Source organism: Triturus cristatus, chromosome 2_1 (assembly GCF_964204655.1).
Source record: "Triturus cristatus chromosome 2_1, aTriCri1.1, whole genome shotgun sequence".
Classification (NCBI taxonomy): Eukaryota; Metazoa; Chordata; class Amphibia; order Caudata; family Salamandridae; genus Triturus; species Triturus cristatus.
The window spans coordinates 422,902,732-422,923,126 of record NC_140581.1 but is presented as its reverse complement, the minus strand read 5'-3'; the positions used below and the strand labels follow the sequence as shown (position 1 = coordinate 422,923,126).

General features: G+C 46.2%; 1 protein-coding gene across 4 annotated transcripts in view; it reads right to left on the bottom strand.

Annotated features, from left to right (window-relative positions):
* Nucleotides 1-20,395, bottom strand: part of TRAPPC13 (trafficking protein particle complex subunit 13) — a 398,706-nt gene that overhangs the window by 44,352 nt on the left and 333,959 nt on the right. For all 4 annotated transcript variants that reach the window (XM_085631781.1, XM_085631789.1, XM_085631799.1 and 1 more), the window contains one exon: nucleotides 7,809-7,909. In XM_085631781.1, coding sequence (XP_085487907.1) covers nucleotides 7,809-7,909 — 101 coding nt within the window. The remainder of the gene's footprint in view (nucleotides 1-7,808; nucleotides 7,910-20,395) is intronic.

Genomic DNA, 20,395 nt, shown 5'->3' with positions numbered 1-20,395 from the left:
ACAGGAATGATGCACACACAAAAAACACGCATGGGGCACCATCATTTTGACTCATCACTTCTGCTGGTCACTGATGCCTACAGGTCAAAGTGGGTATCTAACAATGACAGGAGAGCTATTAGTAACCAGCTATGGGAGCCCAACATCTAACCATAATAGTGAAAGGATATACCTTCTTAGCTGTATCTCTGTATACCCAAATCTCTGTGTTCTGATAAGCAGCTTTTTGCTTCTAAAACTAAAGCATGCAAGAGATAATATACATGTTCATCTCCACTCCTCCCTTAAAGTAAATGACATCAAGCTTCGTAACTTTGTGCTCTTCTCCTGAAGATAAGCTCTGTCACTAATCAATGCTTTGTGGCATGAAAAGTTAATTAACAGTCACTAATACACTGTGGTGTCTATTTTGGCAAGTTATATTACACTGACAGGAATTCTGACTCCCATGAGCATTACTACATTATTTACAATATGCATCATAGCTTGACATTAGGATCCTTCCTGTTTCGTGAGACAATCCTTAAGTTTTTAGCTCAAGGTCAAATGCTCAAAATGTAAATAAAAAATAAAACATAAATAAAAAAAGTTTGTTTATCCAGCACAACTCTATTTTTAGAATGCTTCTCTATATTCTCAGTGCCCTCCAAAAACCTCCAAGGAAAACAGCTTTTCATTTTGACAGAGATCTTGTAACCATTTAGCAAGACCATAGCTGCAGCAACATTGTATCACAACTGCCTATCAAGAATGCTATGAGACAAGAGGAACAATATACATAATATACTCAAGATGGCTGTTGCCGTTTCCAAACGTGAGAGTTCAGGGAGTGTTGGGAAATGCAGTTAATCAGCGAGACACTAAAAACCAAGGAAACGAAAAGATTCTATTGGTCTGTCAAAGTTTCTTCCAAATCATACAATAATCAAAAAACAATGTGGCATGCACCTCAGCAGTCTGTCAAGCGCGTATGTAGTGATAGGGTCGCGGACTACTTCGACTTCTTTAAAAAAGCTGGAACAATGTCCCTCAGTCACATCAGGGGATGAGTGGACTTGCAATTTTAGGCGCAGAACTGGTGCTACCTCAAGATGCAGTTGGCATACTTATGCACTATGAACACTGGCAACAAGCAGGTACTTAAAACACATTACTTTTAAAAGGCTGTGGCATATGTAATTATAATTTACACATTGTGACCAACAGGACACCGAAGTTGTTGTATGCTCATGGGGCCCTTACCTAGTTTGGATGGAGTAAGCTGTTCCTCCACGATCACAGTGTTATTATACATATGCGCTGTATATATCTATATGACTGGAGACGTGATAATGGAGAAAGTGCAGGTTTACTCGCAATACATTTAAAAAAGAAAAAAAAGAAAATCGGTTTGAATCTTTCTGTCACGTATATATCCACATGCATGAGAATGCAGTGTCCGCTGGCACTATCAAAATAAGTTTGCTATGTCCACTTGAACTACAGACAGATTACTAAGTGCTCTGGGGCCACTGGTACTAAATGATAAATAATGATTAACATACATTCAACCTAACAGCTGACTTTCTTAACTGGATTTTTTGATCTATTCCCATATGCTTCCAGGGCCAAGGAAACTAACAAGTTAAGGTCCAATGTAATCATGATTCATAAAATTTTGATATTCGCATGTACACAGTTGAATATGTGAGTGGGTCATACCATAGATTTCTTAAGAGACTATAGGGCCAAATTATTTAGATTAGGGTACATTGCATAGTTCCTGATGAATGACATGGATCCATAGGGATAACCACCACTGTAAAGCATTGCTGGACTTATGGGATAACTATTTCCCACCAGTCCGTTTCTTCTTTTACATCTTACCTGGGGTAGTGCATATAACGAATAACAATTATTAGGCTTATCCACAGGAAATATTTTTATTTCACGTAATCCCCACCCAATATGGAAAATACTCCATACACAATCAAAATGTGGCAGTCTTTCGACCAGTGCATATAAAAAGACCTCTTTTTCGAGCTGTTTAGTATTGCTAGGTTATCCGGTTTTAGGTTTAAGCCTATAACTGATAAAACCCCACCGAAAAAGAAACGGACCTCTTCAGTATAAACATAAAAACACTGATAAATACCTGCACAAACACAAACCAAAATGGCATTCAAAGAAAGGAAAGTGAGAGAGAAGGAGTAATTTGTATTTCTTTCTGAAGGGGCCTACTCAATGCAACTTTGTTATGCAAGGTAGCAGCAAGAAAGATTGGTTTAAGATTATTCTGCTTGAGTTTTGCTGTTTAGCAATGTCACTAAAATAGTGTATGCTTGGATTAAAGGCTCATGGTTTAGAAGCATGTTTTCAGGTCTGATCTAATTATTTTGTATTTATGTACTGAATCTGGAAATAGTGAAATTCCATTTGATCTTTTGGCAGTATTTATTTATTTCACTAATTGTTGTAATATTTATTTAGGAGTTTTATATAGCGCTAGCCTGACCCGAAGGTATTGGAGTGCTTCACAATAGTTTTTGAGCAAGATTCATAAAATAAAGCAGTATTCTACATATAGGTTTGGAAATCCAAGTGTGCTGAGCAGCATTGAGGTACTACGTGAGTCCTGAGATAACCTCAGAGTGCACGTTGTCTTGGGGTTGAACTACTTAGGGGGGGAGGGGGGGAGGAGCAGATAGGGGTCAAATAGCAGGGAGGAGATAAGTCTTAGAGCTACAATGTCTGGGAGAGACGACGAGCAGGGATTTGCGTTTAGATGGCGGCTATCCATTCGGGAGGGAGCGGTTGAGGAAAAGGACTTTTAGGTGTTTTTTTAATTTTGTGAAGGACGAGTTAGTCCCGATACCGACTGGGATGACGTTCCAGATTTTGGGTACGTTTCCGGCGAAGGACCGTGCAGCAATTTGTTTGCGTGTTTTCATAGGGATGAGTAGTAGGGTGCTGGAGCTCCTGAGATTCCTCGTCTGACCAGCCCTTTTGAGTTTAGCAGCCAAATACTCAGGTTTTCCTGTGTGCAGGTCTTTGTGTGTGAGGCGGGCAGTTCTGAAACTGGCACGCAGTTCGATTGGGAGCCATTTGAGTTCTCTGAGTGCTGGTTAGATGTGGTCGTATTTCCTGATTCCAGTGACCATTCTAGCTGCTGCGTTGAGAGTAGTTTTGAGGGGAGATAGGTGGAATTTTGTTGTACCAGTGAGGGTGGCATTCCCATAGTAGAGTCTGGATAGCGCCAGTGATTGGGTGGCTTGTTTGAGGTCTTTGGTTGGGATGAATAGTTTTATTTTGTTAAGTAGCTTCAGGTTGACGAAGGCACTCTTTGCGTTGTTGTTGATGTGTTTGGCCATGTCGAGTTTTGAGTCTAGGGTGATTCCTAATGATTTAACGGAGTGGGTCAGAGTGTGGTTGCCGTTAAGAGCACCCAAAGCTTTTAGCCATTTTGAAATATGAGGGTGCTCTTCTTTGTTGGAGATGAGGAGTATTTCGGTTTTGTCTTGGTTGAGTTTTAAGTGGTTAAGCGATGGTCAATGTTGGATTTCTTTTAGAGTGACATTCAGTCTGTGAATGTCATCAATGGAGGAGGTTTCTAGATAGATCCGGGTGTTATCTGCATAGAGGTGGAAAGGGATGTTGGCATTTTTGAGTAGGGTGGTGAGGGGTTCCATGTATATGTTGAACAGTTGAGGTGAGAGCACTGGACCGTGGGGGACGCCCCTGTTGACGGGGTGTAGGTCGGAGGTAAAGTTTTTTTTTTAATCCTTTGTGAGCGGCTGTGTAAGAAGGAGGAGAACCGGCGTAAGACCACCTCATCAGCTCCTACCCTTTCTTGTAAAGCCTTGATGAGAAGTTGGTAATAAACTGTGTCAAAGGTTGCCGATAGGTCTAGGAGAATGAGGAGTCAACATTGGTCGGTATCGAGGGATTTGTGGATGTCGTCTGTGATGTTAAGGATTGCGGTCTTGGTGCCATAGCCTTTTCTGAAACCCGATTGGTGGGGGTCAAGAAGGTTGATACTATCCATGTGCTGAGTCAGTTGTTGGAGGACGCATTTTCAAGGATTTTGGATGGGAGGGGGAGATTGGAGACGGGTCTGAAGTTATTCAGTTCCTTGGAGTCAAGGTCTGTTTTTTTCAGAAGTGGCGTGACTTGGCCAACTTTGAGGTGTTCAGGTATGATGCCGGTTCTCAGGGAGCTGTTTAGATCTTGCACCAGAACGGGGCTATGGAGAATTTCAGTTTTTTGGTCAGTTTGGTGGGTATTGGGTCAAGGACGTGAGAGGCTGGTTGGAGGTGGAGATCAGTTTTAGGATCTCAGTTTCCAGGATGGAGTTGAAGAACTTTCAGGTTTTTGTGGGGTGCTTGGGCATGCTATCTACTGTCACTGGGGGAAGGCTTTTGCAGACGGGGTTGACGTTGATGTCCAGTGAAAGCTCAATCTTGGTTATTTTTTCTTCGAAGGAGTTGGCAAAGTTTTCACACAAGTCCTTGGAGGCCGGAGGGAGGATTCCGGGGGATTGTTGCCGAATGATTTTGAACAGTTTGTTGGGCCTGTTTTTTGCGTTGTCCAGGGCGGCGCAGAAGGTGGATTTTTTGTTGCTGATGTGTTTTTTGTATTTCCTTGGGCTGCTTTGAGGTATTCGAGTAGGCTTGAGGAGGGGTTGCTCCTCCATAGTCTTTCTGTAACTCTTAGTTGTCTCCTTCGTTGTTAATGTCTGTGTTGAACCAAGATCTGGATGGAATGTTTCTGGGTTTTTTTTAGTTTCAAGGGGGCTACTTGATCTAGAATGGATGTCATGTTTGTGTTGTAGTGGAAGGTGAGTTCTGTTGTGGATAGATCATCCGTGGAGGCAATGAGGAGAGAGTTAACCCTTCCCTCTAGGTCAGTCATGTTAATCTGAGTGAAGTTTCTGGTCCATTTCGGAGGGTCTTGGGTGGGGGGTTTAAGTGTGATTGGCTGAGTGAGGTGGAAAAGGATTAAGTGGTGGTCGGATCAGTCCAAGGGCAGGGTGCGGTCTATCGTGACAGTGTCGTGCTGGGGCGATAATGGCGTCTAGGATTGCTCCTTTGAAATGGCTGGCTTGTAAGAATTTTAGACAATATGTACTATCATATTTAACCAGACACAGAATGGGTAAAACCCTTTGATTCATCAGCCCCCTCTTCTAAGAAGCCCATTTTGATAGGCTTTGAAAAGAGTGCTTCGTCATGCAAATAGGATAGTGGTGAAGACATGATGTAAGACTGTCCACATACCAGCAAAATTATTTTGGGGATATGCTCGTGTAGATCCATTAATGGAGACCAGAATTAGAGGCAAATCAAAAAATTCCCTTTCAATGGAAAACACAATTCAACCATAACTATAAGCTGACGGCTAAAAATTAAGGTAAAAGTGAAGTTATGGTTACCTTGGGTTATAATTCCTCAATGTATGTTAAAAACAAACCTCAGATATTCACAAAAGAATTTAACATAGTTCAAGTTCAGTTAAGTTAACAAATCAAAATCTAAAAACCACTTAAATTTGTCAGGGGTGGCAGGTACACCAACGAGAACTAACCCCTATCATGCTCTGCTTATGACATTACATGTGACATCACTCATGACATGTTAAATGACATCACCTAGGACATCAGTGATCATCTCCAATGACATTATTGATGACCTCACTATTGACACCATCCAGAGATACCAATATTCTGCATCTGAACATGCACAGTCGTTAGTTGCAGGGCTATACCCTGTGCCCAACCCACTAAGAAAAAGCAACAAACACTGTGCTCCACATTGGTCTCTCTACAGCCAACTCTTCACATGCAGCAAACCCCGTTGCACATGGATTACCTACAGGGCCTAACTTAAGGCAAAGCCCGAACCCCCTGCAAACCCCCACCTCCCATGAGTGGCCAGCACACATTTTTCAGCCAAGAGCAGCAAGAGTTAGCAACAAGGGCATTGGCATGTGCCTAACTCTCCACAGGTGGCCTATCCCAGCTGTGCACAACTTTGGTATTTGCCACAGGATGTGGCCTTCAGTCAGAACCTGCACTGAATAATTTGTGAGTCGACATCCCCAGATGCACACAGCCTTGAGTCATGCACAGCGGCGGATAATTGCAGGCCCTACACCCAACTATTTGCAAGCATCCCACTTCCACTGCATACAGCCTCCTCCTCAGCTATTCAACCCGATACATATGGGCATCGGCCCCTTTATTTCTTATATTTCCTTTTTTATTTATTGTTTACAGTTCACAGTCCTAAGTCAACAGTATTAACCCCTTCTGTGCCACGCCCTTTCCCCCTCCTGTGCCGGACGTTTTATTAGTGGGTGGGGTTCATGACGAGATAGTCTCGTCATGGGCACATCGCGACTGTGCTCCATGACGAGACTATCTCGTCATGGGCACTGAAGAGGTTAACAAAAATGATGTCATCAGTGAGGTCATCAATGATGTCATTTAATATAGCATGAGTGATGTCACATGAAAGGTCAGTGGCAGCACATGAGGAGGGCCAAGTAATTTCAGTGGTTAGTAGGTTTTGTTTTGCTACCATAACTGAACATGAACAGTGTTTTATTAAGAGGATTTCTGATTTAGTTTAAAAAAAAAAAAAAACTATTTTAAGGTCTTATAAACAAAGCTAACCATAACTTATCTTTTTCTTTTCTTCAGTGAATTAAAAAAAACAGGGATTGGCCAACCATAGCTGTAGCGCACCAGATTATTTTTACATTCGTTTTTTCAGGATCTGCATTTCTTGAGGCAGATTTGTGAATCCTGAGACCCAGAGATTGTCTAGGATTCGCAGTATGAGATTTGTTAAACCTACAATAAAATACCATTTCTAATATTAATTTTAATGACTGGAGTATCCCTTCGGCCATTGCCACACGAACCTGGGGACCGGGTAGGCTCACATGACCCTTTACATCTTTTTGTTTTTATCCCCAACACAGTGCGCATGGAAAACAGGATCGGTCAGTTCCCAAGTGACAATGTTTTTGTCAGTGTTTTGTTTTCGGATAGTGAACATGTGAAAGATAATGTTCAATACATGGTTTTCAAACCAAAGAATGTCTGCCTAGGTTGTAGATAAAAAAAAAGGAGATGCTGCTTTTTCTCTCAATAGCCCAGACTTTGGTGGATCTCAGACGACATCAGACCAGAAGAAAACGATCATTCAGCAATAAACCGGTCTCTTGCTTCTGTGAAAAAACCTCTTCACCTTGGAAACACCAACAAATGAGCCAGTTTGCTATATTTTGCTCTAGGAGTCTCCTTACTGAATGTACTAGCGTTTTTTAAGTGTAACAGCACAGTTAGATTTATTGGGACTTTGGGCCATTGGGCAGTACAGCCCCAATGAGGGAATGTTTTAGTGAACAACGGCGAGAGTGACCACCGATGTAAGCATGCTTGGGTGTCCGAATAGTGATAATAGATGTATTCATTTACAGACACTCACGAGTGTTTCTATATTACACGCACCAGTAAACCAACATCACATTTTATGCAGTAAACGCAGAGGAGGATATTCCTGAATCCGACACACAGTTCCTGGCTGAGTAGTATAATAAACACTACACTATCAACTGCTGCATGAGTATCGATGTGTAAGACTGTCACAAAAATGATACAATGTTGATGTTCAGATCACAACGCTGATGTAATGACACTTATTGAGGAACTTTTACTCACATAAAAATGCCACGAACAGTACAATGCACATATGTTTGCACTGAAATTCATAAATGAGCCATTAAAGATTGCGTGACTTGTCTGACAGAAGATGACACTCTACCTGCAGTTTGTTATTTTACATGTTATCTCAAAAGGCTCCTCCAGGTTTACAGTGTCTGGTATCGTTTCCAAAGACAGTCTTACATCGCCGTATCCAGGAGCCTACAGGGAACAAAGTCAGCAAGTAAAGGTGGAAAACACAAGTAGGAGTGAAGTAAACTACATATGGATAAGGGGTATAAGGCGGATCCCATTCGCCACAAACATCAGGTTCCCCTTTATTTCTCTATCGCACCACAAACAAGCCGGATGCAAAAGATTTGCACTGCAGTGAATGTGTAGCCATATCCAAACATTTAAGACTAATCAACAGAAATTTTATCGGTAGCGGAATTCATAAGTTCTGTGTGTTAACAGAGACTCTGACAGCTGCTATTTAAACAATATAAAAACATTTCAAAATACATTCAAGAATAACAATATCAATAAGACAAAATGCAATAGACTTTAAAAAGAAACATTGGATGTAAACGTTTAAGACCATCAGCTCTGCAGGACTCACCATGCGTTCTGGGTTAGACAGGCAGAACACAACTAAGCCCGAATGATCTGGACTCTGTTCCAAACCATTGAAAGCCTAAGTGAGTATGAATGGGCTAGACTACTTAGCCTCAAGTATGCCACCATCACACACCTTCTGCCTACAGATGGAGACAAGGTGGTCATCTGCATCCACATTCTGTTAATTGAACCTGAGACTCTGATCTATTGTGTTGGCTTGTTAACAGTGGCTTAGATGGCAGAAACCACGCTTGATAATCGATCTAGAGTAACCTAAGAAAGTTTCAAATGACTGAATTCAGACTAAGGCACATCTTAAACGTATAACTGTACTCAATGTAAAAAAATCTTTAAAGGACGCTGAACTCACCCATCCATGGGTGGCATAGTTCATCATAGGGCCTATTCCCTGCTTGTGTCTGATGGGGATGACACAAGCGGACTCAAACCTATGAATAAGGAAATACTTCTGGTAGAGATGACATGCTCAAGGGTGATAACACTATCACTATGTGTTTCTGAAACACTAACGAACCTACAAGAAGTGGAAGAAAAGTACTCAACTGCACACCAATATTTTTTCATTTAACCCGTAGACAGGGTCGACTGGTTTCACGTTATCCAAGACACTCAGAAGTGTGGAGCTTTCTTCAGCTTTTCTATAGTTACTGCTTTTTTCCACACTATCTCAGGATGACTGCCTTTGAGCGGAGTCGGATTTAGAAACTACTCACAACAGTGTATAAGTAGGTGATGCATGAAACCCACATACTGACCATGGTATATATATATATATGTATATATATATACATACACACACACACACACACACACACACACACACACACATATATATATATATACATATATATACACACATATAGTGAACAAGGCGGCAAGACCGCCGAAACGCGTCTAGCCTGTATAACGGAATAAACATTTTTTTTTAAATATATATCCCATGGATTCAGCGCCTGTTTTTCTTACCTTCGAACCAGGACTGGTACGATATACACATTATATATATATATACACATATATAAATATACACACACACACATATATATACACACACACACACACATATATACACACACACACACACACACACACACACACACACACACACACACACACATATATATATATATATATATTTATATATATTTATATATATATAAAATTTCACGAAGATACGTCATCCGGCGCCAGACTTATTGGGAATAGAATGTTGCTGATTTCCTATGGAAAATAGGTCCCAACTATGACTACCTACTGGCGACCGCCAGTAGGTAATGTATATATTCACTGAAAAAAACCATAGGTTTCACACATGTTATAGTTAGCTGGACATTTCACTCGTAAAAAACCATTGAAATTCCCCCGTTATAGTTAGTTCAGCTAAATATAACTCGCGCGACCGCAATCCACTGCTGATGACGTCACATATTACATCACTGTATTCACTAAGATACTGTTAATAAGTCAGTTATACAATTAATTTTACAAAAAAAAACATCCATTTAGACACTTATTTACCCATTTATTCTTCCATTAACCTTTAGATATACATATATAAAAAATATTTATTTTTCAGAAAGACACATATTCACTGGATGATGTCATGAGTGATGTAATCAGTGATGTAATTTGAGATGTCATCAGTGATGTCATGAGTGATGTCACTAACCATGTCATGAGTGATGTAATATGTGACATCATCAGCAGTGGATTGCGGTCGCGCGAGTTATATTTAGCTGAACTAACTATAACGGGGGAATTTCAATGGTTTTTTACGAGTGAAATGTCCAGCTAACTATAACATGTGTGAAACCTATGGTTTTTTCAGTGAATTTGCAAGGTTTTTTAAATGCTAATTCCTAACTATAACGTGTGTGAAACCTATGGTTTTTTAAGTGAATTTGCAAGGTTTTTTAAATGCTAATTTCTAACTATAACGTGTGTGAAACCTATGTTTTTTTTAGTGAATTTGGAAGGTTTTTTAAATGCTAATTTATGTATGTATTATTATATTTTTTATATATTTATTTTACAATAAACTACCTATGTATATAGATTGACTGTATCCTGTAATATGGAATGGCTCGTTTAAAATGTTTTATTTTTTTTAAGGGTTTTTCACCGTGCGCGCACCCCGCGACTTTTTGAAAAAAAAATACATGTTTTTTTCACCCTTCGGGGTCCTTCAGGGACCCCCTGACAAAGGCTAGGGGGTCAGGAACTCTCTACCCTGCCCCCTTTTCACATTCTCCACCTTTCTTTTTCACTACCACACACAAAATGGCTTCCGACACTTCCTGATTTCGACCGATTCGAATGTTGACTGACATCTAACCACCAATCAGAATTACGCTCGCGCACGGTGCGCGCATATAGATATTTATGTACTTTTAACTGCAATTTTCTCAGGAACTACTGAACAGATTGACACCATATATGCAAAAGGCACATCCCTGACCTGAGGACTACCTCTTTGCCAAATTTCAAGTAATTCTGTTCAGCCGTTCGGGCTGTACCTTCGACTAAAGGTCCTATGGGAAAATGCATGGGGAAAACGCGTTTTGGGACCCCCCTTTTTTCTCAGCCCCCGCTTGACGAATCACCCCGAGACTTTCAGGGTAGGAGCTGAGCGGAGCGCCCCATTAGTTTTAAAAATTTCGCGAGGATTCGTCAACCGGCGCCAAAGTTATTCAAAATAGAATTTTCAGATTTCCTATGGGAACTCGGTCCTAACTATAACTATCTACTGGCGACCGCCAGTAGATAATATAAATAAAATATAATATATATAAAGATATATATATATATATTTAAATACTTTTTTTACAGCTGATATTACCCTTCTGGTGCAGTGCTTTTGATGGTTACTCATACTGTGCTCCCTCTCAAACAGGGATTATCCTTATTAACAGATGCTTTCTCATAATTTCTCACCAGGTCATTTAGTTTGGTTACCTAACTTAACAAGATTTTATTTTCCTAATGCTCTTCACAACACTTGCTCTTGCAATGACCTAAGTAGACAACACCACTGTCCAATCATGTAGAGTTATCCCCGGAGCCTGGTCCTGAAGAAAGCCCAAACCCCATCTTGAACCATCAGTGACACAGGGATCAGCCAAAGCTGAAGGCTGTCACTGCATCGTAGCTATAGACTCCTGCGGCTTTGAGGCACTCAAATCTACCCAATCAACCAACAACTATCTACAGATCAGGGGAAATTTGTTGGGGGCTGATAAGGCCCCTTGTAAAGAGCATAATAGGTAGGATTTCTTCACCTTGCTTTTGAGTCTACATAGCTAGATGCCACACCACCACAGCTGCTGACCTTTCCCAATACACCTCTGCTACAAATGAAGTTCGGGTCGAGGCCTGTGGTGCTCAACCGATTTGTTGCATTTGAACTGGATTTACTACACAGGCACTGGAAGCACTACATCTTCAGCAGTGATTTTTCTGCACCGCCACAACTGCTAGGGGCATTCCTCTGACTAAGCTCCACCACAGGTGAGACTGAACCTTTTCATCTGCTATTCCGAAATTTGAGAAGCTTCCCTGCATCTGTTGTGGGGTGCCCACCTGCCCAGATATCGTGCATATGACCGCATTCTGTTAATCATCACCTTTTCACTAGGAGAGAGTAAATTTCCATTTTTGCTAAAAACTTAATTTAAAGCACTCCCTCACAAAACCTACTCTTATTTCTGTAAAATACTAAAACTTCAAACAAGTGGCGTGTCCAAGATGGCGGACGGATGAGACGTGACTCAGTTTTTGGGTGCTGCTGCCGCACCACATTGCTGTCCTCCAACCCTTCTTTGATGGTCCACTTCGGGCTCCGCGCCTGGCAGATAGAGGTGGGTGTGCACCGACACCGTAACAACAGTCTATAGTTCACAAGACCACCATAGACGGCGTGAGAGGCGTGTGTGCCAGCGGCTGCCGGCCTGTGGGGAAGTCAGCAGCGAAGACGCGGGCCAGCGACGAGGCCCCATCCCGGCCAAAAACTGATCGCGGAGGTGGTGGGCCGGGGCGCAGGAAGAACCCATGCCAGAGGCCGTTGCCTCCTGAGATCCGGAGAGTGCGTGAAGCGGAAGACGACGGAGGGCTGGCTGTTCCCGGATGGCAGCAAAGCGGACAAGAGCTGTCGCTGCCCCCGGGACACAAATGCTCCTACGTGAAAAGTGGACACATGGCGGTAGGCCCCGGTGGAGATCGCTGACCACGGGACCTACTGTGCACCTGAAGGCGAGGAGCGAGAGCCCTGAGCAGGGGGAGAGGGCGACTGAGGGTCTCCCTCCCCCCGCGACAAGTAGAGCAGCGCGAGGGCATAGATTAAGGCTCCTCACCGCCAGTGCACAGGAGAGGAGAGAGTGCGGCAGCAAGGCCGTGACAAACTGCACCAGCGGGGAGAGCTCTGATCTGAGCTGCTCCCCTGAACTACACACGTGGCTGACACCTGGGAGCCTGGTGATATGGTGGGTCCAGACGAGTGTGCTGTCCCGCTGGACCCTGCAATTAGGCTACCACCTGTGGGCCACAAACCAGAGAACCTGAGGGCCTAGAGAGGGGAGGGAGTGATCTATGGCTCCCCTCCCCCCCAACGCTCAACACTGCGGCCATCTCCGAGAGGAGAGAGGAGGCTCGCCACGCCTCAGAGGCCTTGAGACAACAAGGTGGACAAACTCGTCTGTCCTGATAGGTGATGGCAGATTGACCTACAGTGGCAGACGGCCATGACAGGCCCCGAGCGCCGGAGAAACTCCGCTCTTCCCCCAGTACAGCGACGTTACAGGCCCGGTACCTGGCCGGAAGAAGTGCAAAGCAGGAGTCGCGTGGACTGCGGAGAGAGGAGAAAAACAGGCGACCTATTGGCAGAGATCAGGGGCGAGGCAATGCAGTAGGCCCGACAGAAGGCAACAATCCCTGGCCTCCCCCCCCCCCCCACCCAGTCGAGACCTCCCAATATACGGTTACCCCAAGGAGAGAACTAGAGACACGGATCCATGACTGACAGGCGGGAACCCTTGCAGCGGCTACCGACACCCAGAGCGCTAGCTTTTATCTCAGTGGAATCGGAGCACCCTGGTGTGCCTGGATAGGTGGGCCCGGCATTTTGGAGCCTTCTTCCAGACCGTGCCTGAGCTCCTGTGTTGAAGGTGATTCACGCTGTCCCATTGGGGCTGAAAGTCCTTAACTCTCTGTTAAGCTAACCCTCTTTACCAGTCGCTCCAGCAGCCGCGGCCATGTCTGTGAACCGGGCTGAAAAGGACCACTTTCTTAAGGACATGTTTGGGAAGCAAGGGGGAACAACTCCAGATGATAAGCCGCCTGGGAACGCTGGAGAGCACAGGGCAGACCCCGATGACAGAGAGGGCCCTGTCACCAAGTCCTTCCTGGAATCTGTTTTTGCATCTCTCAGCGGGGACCTTCAAACCATGAATGCAGAGCTTGCTGCGGACCTTCACGAGATTCGCCATGACCTGAACGAGGCCACCATAGAGGACCGAGAAACGGGCCGAGAGGAGGAGATAGAGTGGCTACAGCAAGAGTTCCTGCGCCTCAAAGAACAACATGTGGACTTGCAGGCACACACTTAAGATATGGAAAATCATTCCCGTAGGCACAAAATACGCATTCGAGGACTGCAGACACATGCTGAAGGAACAAACCTCCGGGACTATGGGCCCCCCAGAACCGAAAAGAACCCGCCAGCGGTCATCTTGGTGTGTGTACATGATTTTCAATTAAAGAGGACAGTCTACAGAAAGCCAGAGACTCGGTGCCACTCCCTAGCACTATACCAGGATCTCTCCCGGAGAGGAGAGGAGAGGAGAGGAGAGGAGAGGGAATTCCGTTCGGTCACAGAACACTTGCAGAAAGCAGGCAGACATACTGTACTCGTGGGAACATCCCTTCAGCATTATATATTTTGCCGCGATGAAACGCAACATCAATTGAGATCCCTCAAAAAGCCTGCTCCATGCTTAATATCGAGGATCATCCCGGAAACGCAGGGGCATGCCCTTTCCCCTGAGCGCAGAAGAAATCAAGCTGGCGACATGTCAAGGGAGCCCCCGTCAGAGCAAAGCCAGACACCAGGAGCAAAGAACGGAAATCGGTACTCCAGGCTCTTTCACGAGAATCCACCCTCTCGGAAGTGACCTGAAGTGGAAGGGGACCACCTGTAACTGATCACAGGTACAGGGTTGCAGGAGGTCACAGCGGCATCTTCGAGGAAACCGGGGCGCTACAGGGCTGCCTTCCTTGATGCACAACTCCACCTGGGACTGCACATCTTCAGGGGATATGTCCTGGAGTTTATGTAAACTGCGTCTGGAAGATGCTCCACAACAGTTACACTACATTGACGAACTTTGGTCATCTCATGTTTTACTCATCGTTCTTAATTTGGATTTTCCTGGGGTCTTTTCTATCTTCTTTTCTACTCACTTCTCTGCACCGCCAATGTTACTTAGGCTTCTACACCTACGCACTCATAGGGCTCCCCTCCTTGTGCCTGTCGCCTTGACTTTAGGATCCTAGGGAGGAGGGTGCAATTGCGCTATATAGGTCCCTATCCCATAACCCACAATCTGTGGGTTTTTTAAAAACGTTTTTTATTGAACTTTATGCATATTACAATAAACATGTAGTTCCAGCATACAGTGTTGGCAGTATACACTGCGACAGAAGCATAACTCGCCAACACGAATGAGCAATACATTAAGTGGTTATGTGGACATTAACGAGGCACTACAAGCATATATAGCGTACAGTATCACAGGGTGTGGGCATATGCATAGAGTATCGTGGACGCTACACGCTGCCTCTCAGGATGGTGCACGTTGAGAGTTCTCATTAGGGGAGCTTATATGTTCGTCAGGGTCATCCAGTCGGCGGAGATATGCCACCAGACGGACCCAAATGTCATGCGAGCGGCTCGCAAGGGGCATGAGGTTCCAGTACTCGGTCAAGTGTATTTGGCAGTGTGCTGCATCAGCAAGCCACATCTTAGCCAAAGCTGCTGGATTGCAACCCCAATGTATCGCCACCCTACGCTTTGCCAACAGCAGCAATATCGCCACTGATTGACGACTGGCATCAGGGATTGCTTTAACATAGCCTAATAGGCATGCGAGCGGGTCTGGCGTAATGCGGTCAAGGGTCCTCAGTCAGCCCAGTGGCCAGGCCCAGGCACCACGGGCAAGTTCGGTGTTTGTCAGGGAGGCTGCTAGGGTAAGCGAGTAGAGCCTAGTGATGAGTTTGTGGGGCAATGTGGTTGCGTGAGTATCGATCTGCGCATTGTTAGTCTTAATGTTCGGCACTTAAATAGCCCAGTGAAGCGCACAGTGGTGTTGTCTCTACTAGAGCAGTCTGGCGGGGGTATATGCCTGTTGCAGGAGACCCACCTACTTGCCAAGGATACCTCCCATATGCAATCGCGCTGGTTCCCCCGACAGTACTGGTCCTCCGGCCCTGCGAAGAACGGGATAGCTATTCTTCTCCCCCACAAGTTCCATGGTAAGCTTATACCCACGATAATGGAAGTAAAAGGGAGGATACTAGTGGTTAGACTACAATGGTGGTGCCTTCACTTTCACCCGGGCTACTATATAAGCACCTAAAGAGCGGTAGTAACCCTTTATTCTCAATGCGCTGGCGACTGCCCTCGCTTCCCCTGATAAGGTCATTTTCATTGGGGGAGACCTCAATCTAGTGATGGACCTCGAACTGGACTGCTCTGGTCAACGCTCCTCTCAAACGGGGGCCTTTTCAGCTGCCGTTAGTTGGTTAGCAGATGGTGTTGTCTGCAAAATTTGAAGGCATCTTCACCCCACCTCGATGGATTACACCTTTTAATCTGCGGCCAACAAATCATATGCCCGTATTGACCACTTTCTCAACTCGCTAGCCCTCACAGGCTTTCAGCGAGGCAAGCATAGAACACAGATCGCTGTCGAATCACGCCCTGATCGCGTTAACTTTACGGCTGAACATTCTCCAGCCCCGTTAATCACAATGGAGACTGCGCGACGCCATACTTCAATCCCCTTCCACGGTGGCGGCGATGCGCACTGCACTAGGGGACGTCCTCTGTAATAATGAGCTTGAAAGGGCCCGTCTCTCTTTGGTGTGGAAAGCCCCGAAACTCACCCTTTGAGATGAACTGATCGCTATTACAGCGACTGAGAACCGGCTGCATTGGGAAATGCGGCAATCGCTCGAGCAAGCAGTCTCTGAGTTGGAGGCCATCCACAAACGCACGGGCCCCAAGAGTTTGGCTGGAATTAGAGAAGCAGAGACTTTTGGTAAAGCGACTTGATCGGACGGAATTTATTACCTAAGCAGCGATCGCTGCGGACGCATGCTGGCACAAAGATTGCGTGGCAAAGCTCTCTCCGGCTCCGTTCGAACCCCTGAGGGAGAGAAAGTCCACACAGATCCCAAAATAGCTGACGCTTTTAAGGATTTCTATAGCCTTATACGCTAGTCTAGATGGCCCTTCTGGGAACATTGTGACCTATCTCTAGGGGGCCCTCCAACATGTATCCCAACAGAGCTCGTGTCCCAGCTGGACCAACCTATTCGAGTGGAGGAGGTTGTAGTGGCTATTGCCCGCCTCAAACCTTCCAAGGCCCCAAGTCCGGGCGGCTACTCCCCCTTATTTTATAAAACCTTTTGTAAAGAGCTTGCCCCTCTGCTGACCTGGCTATTTAATTCTTTCAGTGACTCCAGCTTCCTGACTGACTCGATGCTGGAGGTGTCCATCTCAGTGATTCTTAAGCCACAGAAAGACCCTAAGGATTGGGGGCCCTACAGGCATATCCCCCTTCTCGACACTGACAGCTTGTTATATGACGGAGTGACATTCACCATGTACCCGGATTTCATGCTGCACGTGCAGGAGCGTCGTCGGTTCCTGGGGGTGAAACAGAAGCTCAGACAGGCTGGGATTGACTATGCGCGAATGTATCCGGCCCGTCTCCGTATAACGCATCAGGGAACGCAAAAATTCTTCACTAACCCACATCAGGTGGAAGAATATCTGAAACAGATACGGCAACAAAATAAAGCGTTGGCACCGCTGGACCGGTCAGAGAGATCTCCCTCACCAGAAATGGAGTGATAGCTGCTGGGGATGGAGTTGGCAGGATGTGAGGGTACACATTGTGATTAGTGTCAACAACAATGCCTAGGATGTTGCGGGGAGGGATTGGCCAACTGCTGTCGTAGACGGTGGATATGACATTCTCTAGATCATGCACCGTGAGAGGAGCTGAATATACTGTGTTAACCAGCCACCCTCGACGTCCGTCATGGGTCTAGCGGATGGTGCTGCTGGACCTGGGCTGACCAGATGTTTTCGTGCGCCACCCAGACACACAGCCTCACAGGGGAATACCCTATATCTGTTCTCCCATTTGCCCTTCCTTAACTGGGAACGGGGAGAAGTTGTCATGTTATTCGACATGGGAAAGCGGATGGGGGTTGGGATCCTTTGTACTGGCATGTTTGGGATGCTTCAGTAGGTGGGTGAGGAAAGGGGTGGGGGGGCTAATGGGCGTGATGAAGTGCGCGCACAGATTGTTTATTATGTGCAGATGGGCCTCGAGTGTATATACATGTTTGCACAGGTTTGCAGAATATAAGGCATTTAGAGATGAAGAAACCTGATGGCACAGGAGGATAGGCACATGATTAGAGTGATGTCCTGGAATGTTAGAGGCCTTGGGGACCCGAGGAAGAGGAGACAGATCTTGGCATATCTGGATAGGCAGCAAATACAACTGGCACTGCTACAGGAGACTCATTTAGATCCGAGGGCTACTAATCATTTTGCATACAAGTGGGCGGGTTGCCGTCAGTTCTCATCCTACTCCAGCTTCCTGACCGACTCGATGCTGGAGGTGTCCATCTCAGTGATTCTTAAGCCACAGAAAGACCCTAAGGATTGGGGGCCCTACAGGCCCATCCCCCTTCTCGACACTGACGCCAAACTCTTTGCATGTATCTTAGCTGCACGACTAAACCCCATCATGCCGGGCCTGATCGACCCCGATCAATCTGGCTTCATCCCGGCACGACAATGCGGAGACAACACAAAACACCTCCTCCATCTCACCAATCTTATTCAACGATTGCAGAAGGAGGCCCCCTTCCTTTCCATTGACGCGGAGAAGGCGATAGATTTATCGTATGTATACGCTGCATCTATAGTGCCCCCAGGGCCTCTGTTTGGGTCAATGGGACTTGGTTCTCTGTGTTCCCTATAGCGGGGGGGACCCAACAGGGCTGCCCCCGCTACTTTATGTGCTCTACATGGAGCAGAGGGTCAGCGATAATCCGCAGGTCCCAGGGATCCGCCTCTGAGCGGACAAGCACACAATAAGCCTCTATGCTGACTATATCATCCTGTCCTTGTCTGACCCGATGATCTCACTGCCATCCTTACTCGAGGAGACGAGGGTGTTCAGGGAGGTGTCAGGATTCAAAGTTAATCTCCAAAAATCTCAGATCCTGAAACTCTGTCACCCCGCCCCAGGTTGCTGCGCTGCAGGTACGGTTCCCCTTTGAAAGGGCACCGGAGACTATACGGTATCTAGGCCTCTTGCTGGCTCCCACATTGGCAAAGACACTGGCAGGCAACTATGGCCCCCTTCTTGCTCAGACCAATAAGACGCTTTCCACATGGAGCAGACTGGGGTTGTCCTGGACTGTGCACATAGCGGCAGCTAAAATGACAGTTCTCTTGTGCATTCTTTTCATATTCCAGACCATACCATTGACCCCCGTCGCCTTCGGTCCTGCGCAATCTACAAATAGCTATCAAGGGTTTATCTGGAATGATATGAAGCCGCGCCTCCACCAACAACTACTTACACGCACCAGTGGCGCACAAGTGGAATGGCCGCCTTTGAGTGAGGCTCCCACAGGCTGGCTGTAAAATCCGTTAATTATCCTGCTCCACCCGGAGATATTTCACCAAGAAACCACAGATTATGGTGGTGTAAGCCTGCAACATCAACCGGTGCCTGGCGGAGGTGTCTGGTGGTTAGTTTGCACCAACTGATGCTCGCTTTCCCTTTCGGCGGAGGGCAGTGGTGACTCTTCTGGAGCCGGACGGCGGCAGAGAGATTTACGCAAGCGGCACACGCGGCTGCCAGGCCGCGCTGGGACTACGGCTGGGAACTGCACCGCGATGCACACTGGGCCCTCCGTGGACATCGCCGATTGACTGTGGACAAAGTCGAGGCTAACTGTGCGGGTGACACGGGAGAAGAGGTACGTGTCCTGATCGAGGTGCACAGGGAGCGGCCATAGCGGATACAGCCCGGCCGGAGATCAGAAAGGCGGGAGAGATCCCGGTGAGCAGCGGTCAGAGGCGGGACTAGAGCTGCTTCGGCCTGGGGACGGACATCACGCAAGAAGGGCATACCGGCGGTAGTGAGACAAGACGAATTGCTGGGAGCGCTAAGCTAAGCGGGCACTGACACACTCACTCGGACAGGTCATCAACAGCGCTTCTGGGGGAGAGGCGCGGCGGCGTGAGCCCGCTGTATGTGCTGTAGGAAACCTGAGGACTGCATGCAGAGGGGCTGAGTGCATTATTGAGATCCAGAGGGATTGTGGCTCAGTCGCTCCTCGAAAGAGGTGAAACAGTGCATCAACGTTGGCTCCGTGAACGCGTGGCAGTTGGTGGACTGAATTGGGACAGTAAACCCGCGCACCTGGGGAGGACGGTGCGCAGATTACATTCTCTTCACGAATTGCAGGGAACACACTGCCCTATGTGCACTACTAGAGATAGATGCCAACACAAGCCACCCTCACCATAGGTCGCTGCGCTACCTCCCAGTGCTGGATGGTACATCACGAGGCTGCGTGCAAGTGGCACGAGGACCAGAGGCAGACCTACAGAGTCTGGAATATTTCAGCTATGTGGAACTGGCGGAAAACTCTGTCGAACGTTGTGACTAACAGCGGCATGGGTGGAGCGCTTTGAGCTACTTGAGGAACTAGCATTGTCCTCCCTGGTCACTCAGGCTTGTGAGATCTGAAGGA